The sequence below is a fragment of the Myotis lucifugus genome, unplaced genomic scaffold (genome assembly GCF_000147115.1).
Source record: "Myotis lucifugus unplaced genomic scaffold, Myoluc2.0 scaffold_38, whole genome shotgun sequence".
Lineage (NCBI taxonomy): Eukaryota > Metazoa > Chordata > Mammalia > Chiroptera > Vespertilionidae > Myotis > Myotis lucifugus.
The window spans coordinates 3,026,407-3,044,954 of record NW_005871086.1 but is presented as its reverse complement, the minus strand read 5'-3'; the positions used below and the strand labels follow the sequence as shown (position 1 = coordinate 3,044,954).

The following is an 18,548-nucleotide window of genomic DNA, read 5'->3' as shown; positions in this document are numbered from 1 at the left end:
TTATGGTTTTAATTATTTGAGTCTTTGCTGTGCCTGGTAATATGCCCCTCCTAGCAATGATCTGTCTAGAGATCCTCTGTAATTGCCAATTGCTCTGTCTTTTAATATGCATCTTGATGCTTCCAAATCACGTCTCTGGCATTTCTCAGATGGGGGAGAAGAGACAGTGATTCAGTGCGCGGCAGAAGCTCCACCTGGAGCATCTAATTGGGCAACATTTTGTACTTGTTGCCCATTTGCCACCAGGGGCCCAGCACTGCCTTTCTAATGGAGATGAATGTCAGTTTGGGGGAGAGGGGGGCGGTGTCTTAATTTAATCCTTTTCTTTGCTCTTTTATGTAAACTTCTGTGTATCAACTCTCCCATCTCTCTGAGCAGTGCCAGGAATCATGTTGAAAGCATTCAAACGAGAAACAGGAGCCAGGGAACCCGCCTGAAAAATGGAGGCTGCTTTTGGTCCCTTTTCTAGAGCTAGATAGTAGTCAGGGAGCAACACTTCCTAATTTCTCTCTCTCACACTCTCTCATTCTTCTTTTAGCACCTGACCAAAAAAAAAAAACAAAAAACATTTTTTAAAGAAATTCATGTCACCCCTTCTATTATGTGGCCCTACATCCTGAGTTCATAGGTCAACTGCCATTGGGAAGAGGATTCTTGCTGCCGCGGCCACACACTTAGAATGTGCAGGGCACTGCGCTGGGCACATTGCGCCACCTTCCCACTTAATGCCCACAGCAGCCTTGCGAGATGGGCAACATCATATATCCTGAGACACAGAAAGGACAAAGGACTTGTCCAGGGTCCCAGGATTAATAGCTGCCAGTGCCAAGATTGAAGCCCAGCTCTGACTGGCTTACCCTTTTATCTTCCAGTTAAAAAAAAGAGGATAAGACGATGAATAGAAGTAACTTCATTAAGAATGAATGTGCTCAGTTTCATAAGGAACATGGTGAAGGAATCACTTACCTTAAAGCTTTAGTTATGTTATAACATAGGGATACACTTCACAAATGGTTATGGCATCCGCCAAGAACTGCTGTGTCGATGAGCCTGCCGACCACATAAAGCATGTTTGGCCACTCTAGGGGCTTTATTTCATAGCATCTTTTTCAAGACTTGCCCCCAAAAAATGCCCTGGATTTCTTTGTAAAAGTGAAAAGTGTAGCAGGGGTTCTCTGAGCCTTGACTGTTTCTTCTCTCGGGGCAAAGTCAGTGCCCAGGAGAGGGTTGAGGTCCTGTGCTGGCCACTCTGAGTGGCTGCCACTTATTTCCCAGCAGCATCTTCTGAGTAAAGGGTGGTAGATGCTCAAGCCAAACAGACAAGAGACAAATAAGGAAGCCAAACGCTAGCCAGGCCTTCCTCCAAGTGAGAGTGCAGTGCAGTGACCCTCAACCAATGGGCTGCAGCGCTATTCCTGCTTCCTGATCACGCTTCCCTGAGGGCCACTCACTCGTCTGGTCTGTGGTCTCTCTCCAGCAATGCTACTACGCCATCCGCATCTTTGCCGGACAAGACCCCTCCTGCGTCTGGGTCGGATGGGTGACTCCGGACTATCACTTCTACAGTGAAAAGTTTGACCTGAATAAAAACTGTACAGTGACTGTTACTCTGGGGGATGAAAGAGGCCGGGTCCACGAAAGGTAAGGGGGCTCCTCACTTACCCCCGACAACCCAAAAGAAGGAAACATTCAGCATCTATTAAGGAGGGGAAATGAAGCACAGGCTTAAAACCCTTAAGTAAACAGGTGGGGGTGGGTACTATGGTGGAGGCATGTTATTAGTGAAAATCGTGGGTCATTTCGTCATGTCTATAAAACATGACCCAGGGATGGGAGATACAGGTGCACAATTGGGAGGTCTGAGCTCCATTTCAGACTCCTCCCTGGTTTCTGGGCAAGCCCGATTTCTACAACAGAACAACACAGAGAAACATCCCTGCGTGCTTGAGAGAAGTCGCTTCAGAAGAAAATGATGCACCACATCACACAGCAACCGATCAAGTCAGGACTCCTCATCCCAAAAGTGTGTCACGGCTGAAAGCCCGAAGAACATCAAAGAGACACTGCAAATTCATGACTAATAACCACTGAGTAAAAGTTAGGGATCTTCAGGGAAAACACATTTTAGGCACACCCACATCCTCCCACCGGTCCACTGGCACCGCCTCCAGAGAGAGCAGCCTTGGCCAGCTGTGGCCAGAGGTGACCCAGGAGACCATGTCTTGTTTCCACCTGAGAGTGGATGGAGTCTTTCCCCAGGCAGACGTGTAGAGATACACAAAGTTGTTTTTCAAGCTGCCCTCTAGCCCTACAAAGTCAGGAATGTTTCTGCAGTGAGTGCTTTTTAGAAGCTACTGGCTCATCAAAGACGAGTGGTCAGGTACAAGCGCTATGTCAGGAGGACCGCTGCGGGCAGGTGGTTAAGAGCACAGACTCTGAGAGCAAACTGCCTGTATTTTAAACTGGGTTCCAGTACTGACTAGAAGTGTGACTTGGAGCCAGTCACTAACCTCCCTGGGCTCAATTTCCTTGTCTGTAAAATGAGAATAATAGTGCCAGCCTTATAGAGCAGCGATTTTCAGCCAGTGTGCCACATCAGTGTGCTACATGGATTTTTTAAAACATGCAATATCTTACTGTTTAGTCAGGGACACTAGCCTCTTTCCCCTTAGATTGTCAAATAGAAAAATGACAGCCAACACAACAATGGCCGTCTGGTGCGAATGAATCAAAATTATACCTATATTTTTGTCAGATGGGCAAAAAAATGATATATTTTTCAGTGTGCTGCAGAATTTTAGTAATTGGTTTATGTACGACATGAGATGAAAAGGGTTGAAAATTGCTGCTAAAGAGTATTGTGAGGATTGGAAGAGATAATACATAGAAAAAAGCCTAGAATAGTGCAATAGCCCATGCAGTCAATAGACATTAACTGCTTCTATTACTATTACTGAACATCTATCATGTAATAAGGCCCAGAGTAGATGCTATAAGCAACACCCAGTTCAGGTTGGCAAGGAAAGTATGTGAAAGTCATTGACAGTCCACACTTTCCTTTTCAAACAGAAAATCAAAAGGCAGACGTGCCCATCCCAGTTGGGTTTATTGCTCTAGTTTGCTGGCTCTGCCTTACTGGCCATGATTTATCTGAGCCTCAGTGACAGTTTTTATTGTGAAAACTAACTGACACGTTAGCACCTGGAATAAGACCCAGTATATGGTCGGTGCTCAGTAATTCTTACTTCTTTGTCTCACATAACAAGAAATACTGTGTCGATCTTCAGATATTTTTTGGTATTTCAATTTTGGACCCTTTAAAATATGACCAAAGCATGGCACTTCACCCTCTCACCGCTTCAATACATTATTAATTGAATTTTGTAGTAGTCATCAATGTACTCAGTCCCTAATCACTTAGAAGCAGTAGTAACAAGGCTGCAGTTTAACCTTTATGGAAATCTAGCAATGGCTGTAATGCATTGAAGGAGCACTTTGCACTGGCCCTGTCCAAGGGCATTCACCTGGAGAACCAGCCCAGTGGGGGCCCCAGAAGAGAGGAGGGCAGACCTGATCATTGGGAAGTGGCCATAAAGTGACTTACAAAAGGGATTTACAGTAGGGGAAGGGATTGGGGGGTCAGAGAGGAAGCACTGGCAGGGAGTAATAGAATTCTAGAGCTGGAAAGAATCTTGGAGAATTCTAATCAAACCTTGACTTTCCAAGGTCAAATCAGACTGACCATAGGATGTTTCAAGGGGCTTCCCTTCCATCAGGTACAGACTCACTCTCTCATTTAACCTGAGAAAAATCTCTTTGTGTTACTTCAAGTGACCGGGTTTCTCAGATGATATACCCCAGGACTGGGTGTAGGAGAGACCCAGTCAGCTGTCCAGTGCCCACAGCCATTGCAAAGGGCTTAGGAATCACCGTTGCCCCTGTCCACTTCTCTAAACCCACCCAGGATTTGAAATCTTACCATTAAGGAACCAGGATTTGGAGACTTGATGGTGCTTTTGGTATTATAGTTGGCTTTTAAATCTACATAATGGTGCCTACCATACAGATTACATTCTGCAGAGTGGTGGACAGCTAGCTGAGAAAGGCACTCTTCCCCAGCTGGTAGTTAGGGAAGAGTGTGGGACAGAACTCCAGGGAGCTGGGAGAGCACCAGAGACCAATGTGACCTATTCTGCAAGACTCCCCAGGCCCAGGCCTGCCATTCTAAGGAATGCAGCCCTGAGTGTCCAAGTGCCCTGACACTGGACTAGGACTCTAAACCCAGAGCTTTGTTCCAGCCTCACATACCAAATGCCTAAACAGTGTATAAATTTGCCTGTGGAGGGTATCCTCCTTGTGCCTGAATACAAACATCCCATTTTCTGGTTCAGAAAGCTGGAGTGATATTGAGCCGGGAAACAGTTCCCAAACATTACGCCGCTCTCTGGACCAAAGTAGCCTGACAGACTGCCACATCCCTAAACTGAGAGGTTTGAAGCTAAATGAATTAGTTTAAGAAAAAGAGTTACTGGGGGCAAACGGGAAGGCCTGGGGCAGTCCATCCCTGAGTCCTGATTGTAAACTGCCCCAGTCCCCACTCTGTGCCTTTCTTTCATCTTTTTGGCTCCTAGTGTGAAGCGCAGCAACTGCTACATGGTCTGGGGTGGGGACATTGTGGCCACTTCCCAACGATCAAGTCGCAGCAACGTGGACCTGGAGATCGGCTGCCTCGTGGATCTGGCAATGGGCATGTTGTCCTTCTCGGCCAATGGGAGAGAACTTGGCACCTGTTACCAGGTAGGGACAGCTTTGGGGGCCGAGACAGCAGCGTTCCTGTCTTAGGTCTATGCTCCTCACTTGCCATATTCAGCATCTCATCTCAGCAGGTGATGAGCCATGTGGCCCATAGGCCATCTTAGAAAACAAAAAAGAAGCAGAATGGCTTCATTTTGTCCAGAGAGGGGAAAAATGGGGGTGGGGAGATATATCAGATTTATTGATTGATCAGATATGTTGGTCATCTTTCTAGAAAATAAGAAGATTTTTCCTTGGCAATGGTCTCTAAAGGTTATTCATTTATTCCATAAATATTTCTTGTGCAATTTTTATATGTTACCTGGGCCATACAAGATGCAAAGTTTCAGAGGTGAACAGAGATACTCCTTGCTTTAAGAAACTTCTGGAATCTAATGAAAAAATAAACCTAGAAACAAAATAGATCCAGAGACATGGAAGCATGAAACTGGCAGACAAATCTCAGAGGGAGGGTTGGGGTGGCAGGAAGAGATTAACCAAAGAATTTATATGCATATATGCATATCCCATGGACACACACAATAGTGTGGTGAAGGCCTGGGGCAGGGGTGGGAGCGAGAAGAGGAGATCAATGGGCGGAAAGGGGAACATCTGTGATATTTTCAAAAATAAAAATAAATTTTAAAAAAGAAAGAAACTTCTGTGATCAAATATAGACCCATAAAATGGATTAATTTGCCAGGCAGTATTCACTTTGCAAAAGGTTCATCTCATTCCCTATGGATTCCTTACAGGATCCTTTTAAAATGCACGTGTATAAATAATGTGTTTCCCTGTTACATTACTGTGAGCTCTGATAGAACTAGTCAGAAAAACCACCCATTGTACACATGTAGGTTTACCTGTCATTAGCACAAGAAGCCTGTAGTCAGTAATCTATACTAATAAAAAGGTAATATGCTAATTAGACCGGACATCTTTCAGACTTCCTTCCTGACAAAGCCGGGGGTGTGGCCAGCTTGCAAACAGCCCTGGCCACTCGCCCAGACCGGCCTAGCCCCCCAACAGGGACCCCCACCCTGATTGGGGTGTGGCTGGCCTGCAACTGCCCCAGGCCCCTCACCCAGGCCGGCCCCACCCCCAGCGGGGATCCCCACCGCGATTGGGAGCATAGCTGGCCTGCAAACCACCCTCAGTCCCTCACACAGACTGGCCCTAGCCCCCAGCGAGGCCCCCCCACCTCAATCCAGGGCCTTCTTCAGGGCAGGCAGACCGGCTGGCCCAGACATGTGCACCAGGCCTCTATCCTATATAATAAAAGGGTAATATGCAAATTGACCCTAACAGCAGAACGACTGCTGGACCAGTCACTATGAAGCACACTGACCACCTCTTTGTCCCTTTTCCTTGCCAACAGGCTCTGATCACCTGATGGACACCCGCTGTGGGGGCGGGGCCAATGAGCGGGCGGAAACAGCCAACCTCTAGGTTCCTTCCCCAGGCCGTCACCCGATAGTGAACGTGGAACCGGGGGTGGGTGGCGGCAGGGGGCAGGCCAGCTGAGGGCAGCTGGGGAAGATGACCCTGATTGCAGGCCAGGCCTAGGGACCATACTTGGGCATGAATTTTGTGCGCCGGGCCTCTAGTACTATAATAATTATGTATGGGGTCAGGTGGATACTGGAAATATCCAGGGGACCACTTTGTAAAGTATGTGATTGACAACCACTATTGCTGTACAGCTGAAACTAATATAAAATAATATTGAATGTGAACTGTAATTGAAAAATAACATTTTTTAAAAATGGACCAAAAAAATAAAAATATGGACAAAAATAAAATTAGAAGATAATGGAAAAAAAGAAAAAGCACAAGAAGCCTGGTTTCCTTTAAGCAGGATTTTCATCCCTGAGGCCAGGTAAGCTGGAGAATGCCACGTATTATACCCTCCTTTTGAAGTTTTGCAATGAACATTGACTTTGAGAAATACTTTAGAAATAATTTGAGAAATGCCTGTCTAACCAAACATTTCTCATACTATTTGACCAAGAAGAGATTTTTTTTTATTTTTTCACTTTAACAGTTAGTAATATTCTGTAAGCCTAGAGTTCTACAGAGCACACCCCAGAAAGGCTAAGATGAGGAGTTAAATTTGTATTAAACCTTCTTGACATTCTGAGGATGGAATGGAGAGTCTCATGTATGTGTGAACAGTGTCATTCGACTTCAGAGAAGGAAGAGCTGGCCCCCATCAGTAGTGGTCAGGAGAGTGTTTAGCATGGACAAACCTTAATTTTGAAGCAAAAACAAAACAAACAAAAAAACTTCCTCTTTAAGAGAGAGGAGTGTACTAGGTTGAAAGAATGGCACTGGGAAGATAGGGAAGCATAAGATATGTTTGAGGAACAATGGGCAGACTGATGGGCAGACTGGTATGGGACCTTTGTGGTTAGTGGTTGAGAACACTATTTAGAAAAGAGGAGTTATGGATAAGAAGTGAGGGTGTTGCTGATCCAGGACAATGACGTGCCCTGTTTAAGGAAGCTTAGCTAACTAAGTACAGCTGATGAAAGCATCCCACTGCTGTGTAAATGGTGAAGCCCTTTTTCTGGCTTGTGGTTGGGGAGATGGCATCTAGAAAAGAGAGAGCAGCTTCCCCAAATCTGAAAAGTTTGGTGGCTAAGAGCAGATGGGCCCATCCCTTTCGGGGTCCGGGGACAGCCTGCTGCAGTGCGTGAGACTCTGCACCTCCCTGGGTTCCTGGAAAAGGTGGGATCCTCACCACCACGCAGGTGGCGTGGTCCAGCACTGGGGTCCAACCAGCTATTCCCGGAAAGAGGCCTTTGGGAACCAGGCTGTTATTCTTCTAGTACTTTCTCATGATTCCACCCTCCCCCAAGTCCCCTGAGAAACTGCTTATATACATTAGTCTGTCTTCAGAATCCATTAGCTTTTTCCCATTAAATTTGAAATGAGTTTGACTGCAGGGGCCTCCCTGAGCTGCAGAGAGCTCTAAAGCATCTAATAACTTTTAAGGCTAGTTGGGCGTCGGAGGTCCCTAAATAAATCACTACCCGTGGCATTCGAAGCAGCGGTGACTAGACTTCCCATGATGTTGAGATGTTATAACAAAGAGCAGGCTGGACACTGGCCGTTTTTAACCTCCTCTTTCACAGTAGCTCCTGGGTGACAGTGGGCTGGCCACTTGTCTCCTCTGAGCTGTGTGTTGGCATCTACCCCCAGCCCCCAAACAACTGCCTCTACTTCGCATGTATAAACCCTGATTTCTCGCTCCAGATCCCAGGCCTGCCTGTTGTTCTGAGGAATGTTGCTGTGAATGAGAAGAGAGCCAGGCTCTGCATGAGGGGTGGGGTGGGGGGCGCTGAGGAGGCTCACATCCAGTCAGCCCCCTTCTCATCACAGGCGAGACACTGACGTGTGTGGCTGTGCATCTGGTCCCCTGGCAGCGAGATAATTGTTATTCTGCAGATGTAGCCATTTTCATTTTTCAGTTACCTCGAAGGAGCAGGACGATATTTATACACTGGCTCTTTATTGGGAAAGGACCAGTAACCAAAATAACGAGAGAAGGGTTCTCTCAAACAAAGTGTTTAGAGCTCCCCCGTTAAAGACTGCTGGGCAATTTGAAAACCTGTCTGTCCCACTTAATGTGATCACGGGTGGGATGGGAAATAAAATGTATGTTTAAGAGATACTGCTCCTTGGTGATTGACACCCCAGCCACCGCTCTGAGAACTGAGCCAGAGTCACGCGAGGAGGTAGCTTTGCATTCAGGCCAGTTCCCATGCCCTGATCTTCACACATGATTAGAAATAGAATGTCTATTATTGCAAGGTCAATGTAGATCAGCCGGGGACAAAGGTACCTTAAACACAAAGGGGAAACTGTCAGCCACCGGTACTCCACCGCAGACCCAAATCTGGGCTCGCCATCCATTCCATTAAAATGTGAGCTCACTGTCCAGAGTGGGAGCTCCTCAAGCGAAGAGACCTGCTCTCATGCTCACGGTCACATCTCCTGCACATAAAGCAGCCCCTGGTACCTAGCGAGTGCTGGCTAAACCTTTGTTGTCAAACTTCCCAACTCTGCTGGAAAGCCACTGTATTGGTTGTTTAAGTGCTGCCTAACCAGCTACCCCAAAATCAGCAGCTTTTGACAGCACACGTGTATTACCTCACAGTTCTGTAGGTTTGACCGGGATCTCTGCTCCTGATCTCACAAGCCCAAAATCAAGGTGTCAGCTGGCTGAGCTGGCTCGATCTGGAAGTTCTGGGAGAACTTGCATTCGCGTTGTTGGGCGTTGTTGGCAGCGTCCAGTTGTGATTGGAGGCTGGGCTTCTGAGGTTCCTGTTTCCTTGCTGGCCTTCAGTCAGGGTCACTCTCTGCTCCCAGAGGTGCCCACATTTCTTTTTCATGTGGCCCCTTCCATCTTCGAAGCCCCAGGAACATGTGGGGTTCTTGTCAAGCTTCTAATCTCTCTTACTCTTCCTTTTGCCCCAGCAATGAAAACACCCGTTTTTGAAGGGCTCCTATGACTCAATTAGGTCCTCAAGGATAATCTATCTCTAGGATAACTGGTTAGTACCCTTCCTTATCTCTGCAGAATCTCTCCTGCCTTGTGACATACAGCATCACAAAGTAACGCAGGGGTCAGGAGAGTTGACTAGGATTTTGTTTTCCACACCCCTGTTGCCAGTTTTATCCTTGTGTACATTCATCATGAGCCCACACTTGTGTCATCGTCTTATTTCAGTGATTGAAGAGAAATTTCCATTGTTCCTTGTGGTGGGAGTGTCCTCTGTGGGGTAGAAAGCAGCCTCTCCCAGGGCATTCTGGAGCTCTCAGAGCACCTCCTTTCTGAGGGAGGTGTGAGGAGGCACTGGTGCTTGGCTGGGTGGTTTGTGAAGTTTTCAGGGATCAGTCCTGAGGAACCTAACATCATGCCCCCATCTTCAGCCTGTAGCTCCCCTACTGGTGTGATAGTGGTCAGCACAGAGAACTCTCAGCTGAATACGTTTCTCCCCGCAAGGAGCACAGACTCAAGGGCCTATTGCTGGTGCAGGTGAAGTTTTCTCAGCCGCTGGAGCTCTGCTTCCTTCGGGCTGCAATGATTTGAGGGTCTTGCATTGTTCTAGATGTCACATGATGGGCCATGCATTGTTCTAGATGTCACATAATGGGTCATGCATTGTTCTGAATGTCACATAATGGGTATTGAGAAATCTGGGGCCAGCCCAGGGATGAGTCTTGCTTTATGGCCGAGGTCACACCGGCATCAGATCAGAATTTCCTAGTTCTGTCTCTCACCACCATAAACCCAGTGTCTAGCATAAAGCCAGTGTGTGATAGGTACTAAATAATTATTTGTTGAATGTCCTTAATAAAGCATCTGTCATTGCATTTTTTTACAGTTGTTTATTCCTTCCTATTTCCCAGGGGTACCTGAAGCATTGGGGAGAAAGCAAATATTTGAACTTCAACTATGAGTCCACTGTAGTGTGCTGGAATGACCATGTGTGGGGCACAAGGCTAGGTTTTATAGTCTGGCCTGTTTCATCATAAGCAAATGAAAGCACTGAACCATGTAATCTTTTGAGTCACAGCCACGAAAATGTGTTTTTATAAACTTTATGTCTAACTGTATTGAGGAAGTTCATGATGCAAAGGAAGCTGGTAACAATATCCTGACAGGAAGACAACTCACTGTATTCATCTCCGATGACTGCATGACAAGTTCCCCTGAACTCAGTGACTTAAACAGCATGCGTTTATGGTCTCATGGATTCATTGGTGAGGATTCAGGCACAGCTTAGCGAGGTCCTCTCTCGCGGTCTCACAAGGCTGCAGTCGAGGTGTCAGCCAGGCTGTGTCCTTGTCTGGAGCTCACTTCTTCCCCAAGCTCCTGTGGTTGTTGACAGGACTCGGTTTCTTGCATTTGTGAATGGAGGCTCCATTCCTTGCTGGCTGCAGCCAGGGCCAGCCACTCTCAATGCCCTGAGACCCCCTGGAATTCCTTGTCACATGGCCTTCTCACAACACGGCAGTTTCCTTCTTTCTGTCCAGTCTGCTGAGATGGAGTCAAATATAAAGTGACAGTCCTTTCACTTTTTCCAGAAACAGCACACAGGTTCTAGTGCAGGGGATTATACACGAGTGTGACTCACTGGGGGGCACCCCAGGGTATGTCCACAGTACCCACCATCCCATAATTTGGTTGGTCAGAAGAATGGTAAGAATCTCCTAATGTTTGAATTCTCTTAAAGGCAAAGGACTTTGGCGAGTGGAATAAGAGTCCCATTTTCTCCCCCACTGTCTGATCAAATGCCCTGCATCAAAGTTTGCAAATGATAAGTGCAGCCCCAATGTCATAATAAATCCACGTGCCTCAACTAAGTGGCAGCTAGACAGTCCGTGAATCCATGCCGTTTAATGTAAGAAAAGAGGGTGGAGAGAAGTCCAGAGGAACCAAGGGAAAGAGAGGTTTTGAGAGAGGAGGCAGGCTGTGGAGGCAGCCCTCTATTCCTGGGAAGCGCCTCACAGCCCTGCCTGCAAAGCAGCGGTGCTTAGTGAGGGTGCTTTTCTCACCAAGGGACATTGGCATTCTCGGAAGGCATTTTTTGTTATGCCAACTATGGTGGCGTGAGGAGCACTACTCACATCTAGTAGGTAGAGGCTAGGGGCACCAAAAGATCCCACAATGCACAGGACAGCCCCGACAACAAAGACTTTCCAGGCCCAAAATGTCAATCATCCCAAGGTTGAGAAACCCTGTTAGCCCTCCTGGGTTTGCCTCACCAATGTCCATCTGCCTTCAGAAATTACAGTACCTGCCCCAAGAACCCCCTCCTCTGGGCCAGTGACGCTGTGCTGTGTGAAAAGCCAGAACATCGCATTGTTCAGTGACCAAGAGCGCGCATTGCCTTTGATGGCAAGTTAGCAGCTCCCCGCTCTGACCATCCTCCTGAGCAGTGGAGAAAGCTGTTGGCTTCATTCACCTGAGAGAGGAAATGAAAGGACGTGGGATTGTTCCACCCAAGTTGAGGGAGTGAGAGAGTATTTAAGGTGGGAAGCAGAGACGATAATTACCAACAGGCACCAGGTCTCAAAGAATTTCTGAGCAGTGTAGACTGACCAGTCTGTGACCTCTCTCCTCTTCCAGCCGAAGTGAGAGTGGGGCGCTGATTAAAACACCCAGTGACTTCGCCATCAGTCATTTTATCATTCTGGACAAACCTCTCCATTTGTTCTGGTTTCCAGGTGGAGCCCAATACCAAAGTGTTCCCAGCAGTCTTCCTGCAGCCCACAAGCACTTCTTTGTTTCAGTTTGAACTTGGGAAGCTGAAGGTATGTATCTGTCCCCTCATGGAATGGCTATGAAGGGGAAGGCATGTTGACCATTAGACCTCAGAACATGAGGGACTCTGTCACTTCTTGCTTCTCATGTACCCTTCTCATGTTCTCCTTCTCTCACTTGTATTGGATGCTGAAAGAATTAATGCTTATATAACCCATTAGGCAAGGTCTTAATTAATGCTGGGAAAGGCTTTAGGGATCCCTGGATATATTTGTTTCTCTTTAATTTATACTAACCCTGTTGGTTACCATGGGCCAGCAGCTGAGAATCTCTATATTGCATATGTGTTCTTCCCTCCCCCGCATGCCTTCCCGCCTGGCCCAGACCGCATTGCCACTGTCAGCAGCCATATTTAAGAGCGAGGAGAAGAACCCAACCCCGCAGTGTCCCCCTCGGCTGGACGTGCAGACCATCCAGCCCGTGCTCTGGAGCCGCATGCCCAGCAGCTTCCTGAAGGTGGAAACAGAGCGGGTGAGCGAGCGCCATGGCTGGGTGGTGCAGTGCCCGGAGCCCCTGCAGATGATGGCACTCCACATCCCCGAGGAGAGCAGGTAGTGGGGGTGGGGGGGGGAAGGGCATGTGGATGGGGCCAGCCCAGGAGGCGGGGAGGCAGAGCCTAGCAAGCCCAGAGGGGAGGAGGAGCCTCCTCATTGGCCAAGGGCCCTGCTCAGTCAGACCCAAGATAACTATTGGTTTCCCCAAAGCCTCAGTTTCTCTCCTTTCCTTTCTCAGCTTTTGTTATTCACTCAGAACAGCAAAGTATTCGCTATGATATGCCTACCGCAGGGCCTTCACTGCAGCTCTGAGTGCCTGTACTCAGGGATGTGTCCATGCACTTAATTAAAAATCTTAGTGTGACCCTAAAATATATGTTTATTGGTGGCAAGAAGGAGAAAGAGGTATGCCCAGCTTGCTCAGAGATGAAGAATCAGGCTGCTGGCCTCCCTTCGTTAAGAGGCACTCTTGGATGATAGCTTGGGTTCAATCCCAGCTCTATCACTTTCTGGTTTGCCGCCTTGGGTAAGTTACTCATGCACTCCAGGCCTCAGTCTCCTCATGGACACAGTGAGATCAATATCTATCCAAAGGATGGCTGGGAGAAAAGGTGAGATTGTGTAGGTAAAAATATAGTTCTGTGCATAGTAAGAATAAAGAAGTTCTATTTTGTGGATATTATGACCCCTTGATTTCTTGGACTATCAAAATAAATAGAGGGTGGAGGTTTTTGACTCTTGCCCAGATCCCAATTGGGTATTCTGTTGGATCATGGGCAACAGCAAGACAGGCTAGTGTAAGGAAGGAGCAGAAAAGACCAGCAGTCCACGCATGGGAGCCAATGCCAAGGATCCTCAGATCCATGGTGAGGAGCAAAACAAAGTGGAAAATCTGTCAATTCCTTTGGTTTACTCCATAGCCAAAGGAATTGACACTTAGGGGGACCACACTCATCACACCCTAGACCCCCCATAAATAAGGGAACATGACACAGACACCTCTAAAATCAGGAAGGAGAAACTGAATTGATTATGCCAGCTCATCTCAAGTTGGAAAGTGTTTTTCTCTGTGGACAAGAGTGCAGTGTGTTTGTTTTCAGGGGAAGGAAAGCCCCATGGATGATGGCAGATTGGAGATTATAATGATGAGGTAGATGGTAGTTTGATGGAGGGCTTCAGCTACATCTTCTGAGGCCTCTTCCATCAGGAAACAGAAGATCCCCTTGAGCCTACAACTAAGAGGACCAAGTCACCTTTGTCTTATACCTGAATGTTTCTCAGTGTTCATATTTGGGGGTTTTCCCTAATAAAGGAAGATTAATATTTGGTAAGCTAGTCTTGTTAAGTCTTACAGACTTTGGAGACCCTCGTAGTTAGATATGGTGGATTATCAGGAACGGGATGTGGACCAGAACTGGGAGAGGAATGATAATCAGGAAGAGAAAATGTAGCAGAGATGCCTTCATCCTTCTATGCCCTTTGCCTTCATTGGATTGGGTGAAATCCCTGGGGATTCAGAGAGCAAGAACTCTGCTGAATTCTGGTGGGCGGGCGCGCGCACACACACACGCACACACACACACACACACACACACATGCACACCACACACCGTGCAGTGGAGTGGTTGATTATCTCATTCTCAGGTGTGTGGACATCCTGGAGCTCTGTGAGCAGGAGGACCTGATGCAGTTCCATTACCACACGCTGAGACTCTACAGTGCCGTGTGCGCCCTGGGAAATAGCCGCGTAGCCTATGCCCTGTGCAGCCACGTGGACCTCTCCCAGCTCTTCTACGCCATTGATAACAAGTACCTCCCTGGCCTCCTGCGGTCCGGTTTCTATGACCTGCTCATTAGCATCCATCTGGCCAATGCGAAGGAGAGAAAGCTGATGATGAAGAATGAGTACATCATCCCCATTAACAGCACCACCAGGAAAATCCGCCTGTACCCAGACAAGTCGAAGAGGCACGGGCTGCCTGGGGTGGGCCTGAGAACGTGCCTGAAGCCAGGCTTTAAGTTCTCCACCCCTTGCGTTGTCATGACCAGTGAGGAGCACCAGAAGCAGAGCCCTGAGATTCCCTTGGACATTCTGAAGACAAAGGCCCTGAGCATGCTGACAGAGGCCGTGCAGGGCAGTGGGGCTCACATCCGAGACCCCGTTGGGGGGTCTGTGGAGTTCCAGTTTGTGCCAGTGCTGAAGCTCATTGGAACCCTGCTGGCCATGGGGGTGTTTGACGACGATGATGTTCGGCAGATTCTCCTCCTGATCGACCCGTCTGTGTTTGGGGAGCACAGTGGGGAGACAGAAGAAGGAGCAGAGAAGGAGGAAGTGACTCAGGTGGAGGAGAAGGCAGTGGAGGCTGGGGAAAAGGCCAGCAAGGAGGCTCCAATCAAAGGCTTGTTACAGACCCGATTACCGGAGTCCGTCAAGCTGCAGGTAACTCGGGCATCAAAGAGCTTGCCCTTGGAAAGAGCTGGGGAGCGAGACAGTGGAGCCTAGTGATGGTGAGGCTGTGGCTGTGGATACAGGCCTAAACCTGGAGGGTAACAGAGATACTCAAATTGCCCACCAGTCATGCTCATTTCTGACATGGAATATGTCTCCCCAAGCCAAAGTGAAAACACCAACCCTCGTCAATAAGGCACTTGCCTCAGAACTGTTTTTCTGGTACTGATCATGGATTTGCCCTGGTCTTATCTCTTACCCTTTGGGATTAACAGATGTATTTGTGAGATCCTGTCTAGAGAGGAAGGAGCCTTTAGCTGTGGAGTAAACCAAAGGAATTGATACTTAGGGGGACCACACTCATCACCAGCTCTCGTTTGTATCCATGCTCTAATCACCAAACTGATGTGGACTTGTTGCACTCACATGTACTAGAAACTGCTATACAAGCCAAGGAAGAGAGGCAGGCTAATGTAGCACTGTCCCCTTGGCATCACCTAGGAAACCTCAACATTTCCTAAAACATAGTCTTACCAGAGTATGCTAGCGTCAGTAAAGAACTGATGACAATCACGTTTGTCTTCTAGGAGCTGAGGAAAGATAAATGAAAATGAGAGTAGAACAGTCTACCCCATGAGTGAGACTGGCTCGGGCATCCCTGAATTTCAGCTCCTGCTCCTCCCTCCATCCCTTAACCACCTATATAAACTCCAAGTCAGTAGCCCATCAGAGTCTTAGCTTTCTGATTTGTAAAATGTGGGTGATAATATAGTAAAACATAGAATTAAAATGTATTTTTATAAAATACAGTATGAAATGTGTTTTATCATAAAATGTATTACAATCAAGTAACCCGTCATTGGAGCTCTCTTACCCAATGCGATGGGATTGGTAGGGGGTCAGTTAATCAAGATGTTAAATATAGAGGAGAAGCACAACAAATTTTACATATAAACCTTGAATGTTGTATTAAAATGTATAACTGTGCTAGTCTCATATAGGCCTGAGACCTTTCCTTTAATGGGAGTCTCTGACTGGCACATAGAGCCCTCTTTTGTACATGGATGACACCTGTCATGCACCATCTACAGCTGCCAGTTCGGGTAGACTGCATGCAGATTTAGAGATAATTGGAGAGCTGAGTGCAGAATGCTTCTAGATTTTTATGATTTGCCCCATATTTTTTGTAGTTGTCTAACACCCAATTTTTAGCATTTTTTGGGGGAAAAAACTTAACTTTTACAGACATCCCTTAGTCATTTAACTTAGTTTTCCTATTTCATTGGTTCCTACAATTTTTAAATAAATGTTGTAGTTGCATCACATGTATGACTGGCATAAGCTTTGGGTCCTAGTTTGCCTGGCAGGAACAGAGGCTTGCAGATAGGCCAGAGACTCTGAACAGGTAGGCGAGAGCCCTTGCCACCTGGACAAATGGAGAGTGGCCGTTAATCCCATGAAAGATTAAATGGGGATAGGTTAACAGAACTTCTGCTTCACTAAAAATATCAGGAACATAGGGATTAGAGGAGATAAAGTATAGCAAGTGCCTGGCACAGTGTCCTGCGAACAGTTAGTGCTCAGGAAGGATGGCTATTGTTTCTCCTATTAGTGTAAATTCTAATAGTGACAAGATTGGTAACAATAACAATCCTAAGGAACTAATCACAGAAATGCAGAGCTTGTAAACAAAAAACAGTGAGAGAGCCAGAGGATGTCAGGCAGGAGCCAGGCTCGCAGTGCAATTTAGTGGCGGGTCCTATACTAAGCTGAGGAAAACACACTTAGAAATGTTTTTCTCTCTTTCTGCAGAGAGATTTACTGTGTCTTTAGTGAGCTTATTTCTGTTGTTCTCCTGACCTTAATGGTGAAGAATTGGTCTCTGCATTCTGGCCAACTTGGATTCAAGTAATAGCTCTGTTCCTACTGTGTGACCCTGGAGAGGTTACTGAAATCGTCTACATCTCAGTGTTACCATCTATAAAATGGGGATGCTAGGTGCTTCCTCCATAAAGCATTATTCACATATATATGCACTTTTATTGCAGATGTGCGAGCTCCTCAGCTACCTCTGTGACTGTGAGCTGCAGCACCGAGTGGAGGCCATTGTGGCATTTGGTGACATTTATGTCTCCAAGCTCCAGGCGAATCAGAAGTTCCGCTACAACGAGCTCATGCAGGCCCTGAACATGTCTGCGGCCCTGACTGCCAGGAAGACCAAGGAGTTCCGCTCACCCCCACAGGAGCAGGTAAAAACCCCTTTCTGAGCCTCCATCCCATTCCTAAGGAAGAATGTGAACCCTATGGGAGCAGGGCACTTGAAACCTTTCCGTGCCTGGCAGCACAGAGCTGTGGGAAATGAAAGACCCAGTGCCACCAGGAGACAGGCCTCGTCTGATAACTGAGGAGCACCTGCCAATTATCTTTTGGGTGGGAAATAACCCTTCCCAAACTACACATAGGGCAGCGCTCTCTGTGTAGCGCTATATGTTATATATTCAGCGCTCTCTGAATAGCAATATATGTTATTGCTATTCTCTTCCATTTATGTCTCTCTCACTAAATTAAAGTTGGCTCACTGTCAGTATGCAACTTGCACCCCAGCAAGATTCCACCACTTTAAAAATTTCAGTCCAGTCTTTCCAGAAATCACTGCTCTCTATCAGAGATCAACAGAATATGGTCAGCGTTTCCCAACTTATGAGAGTAGGTGCACTATCCTCCTGGGCTCAGGTCATGATCCTGGCTCCTGGAAGGGCCATGCGGGCTCCCACCCTTTCTTTCCCCCTTCTGCCTCCTTACCTTCTCTTCTGCCTCCCCTGGGCCGGCCATCACTTCTGCCTTCTAAACAATCCACTGACCAGTCACTTCAGACTCAATTCAGACGCCTGTAACTCAATAAATTCTTCCCTAACGTGTTAGCCCAGTGATTCTTGAACAGACATCAGAATCACCAGAGGACTTAATAAAATACAATTTGCTGGTCCGACCTCTAGGGTTTCTAGTTCAGTGGGTCTAGTGTGAGGCCCAAGAATTTGCATTTTTAGCAAGTTCCCAGGTGATGTTAATGCTGCTGGTCTAGAAATGAAAAGAAAGAAGGGACAGTAACTGCTGTCAAACTCAGTTATCCCATCTGCCACACCTCCCAGAGTATCCATTTCTAGAAGGAATCTATGCATGAAGCTCTCTAAATAAGAATTTAATATCAGCAAAGGATGTGGAAGATTGAAATCAGTTTTAGGGGAGAGCAATGAAAAATCACTTGGGAAATAGAATGCATAAGAATTAGACTTTTAAAACAGTGGTATGATTACCTCATCCTTCTGTAACCTTTGAAGATAGAGATTTTCAGTCCTATGTCCAGAAAGTAATCAGAGAGATGAAAAAACCATGCTTGGGGGATGGAACTAAATACAAGAGTCAGTAAAACTAAGATTAGTCAAGTGATGGTTGGCAAATTAGCCAAACATTGTCA

The 18,548-nt window shown here is 46.9% G+C and overlaps 1 protein-coding gene across 1 annotated transcript in view; it reads left to right on the top strand.

Moving 5' to 3' along the window:
• Nucleotides 1–18,548, top strand: part of RYR3 (ryanodine receptor 3) — a 366,436-nt gene that overhangs the window by 176,394 nt on the left and 171,494 nt on the right. Inside the window, 6 exon segments of the mRNA XM_023752849.1 lie at nucleotides 1,478–1,641; nucleotides 4,632–4,797; nucleotides 12,034–12,120; nucleotides 12,455–12,681; nucleotides 14,269–15,064; nucleotides 17,122–17,322. Of these exon segments, the coding sequence (XP_023608617.1) occupies nucleotides 1,478–1,641; nucleotides 4,632–4,797; nucleotides 12,034–12,120; nucleotides 12,455–12,681; nucleotides 14,269–15,064; nucleotides 17,122–17,322 (1,641 nt within the window).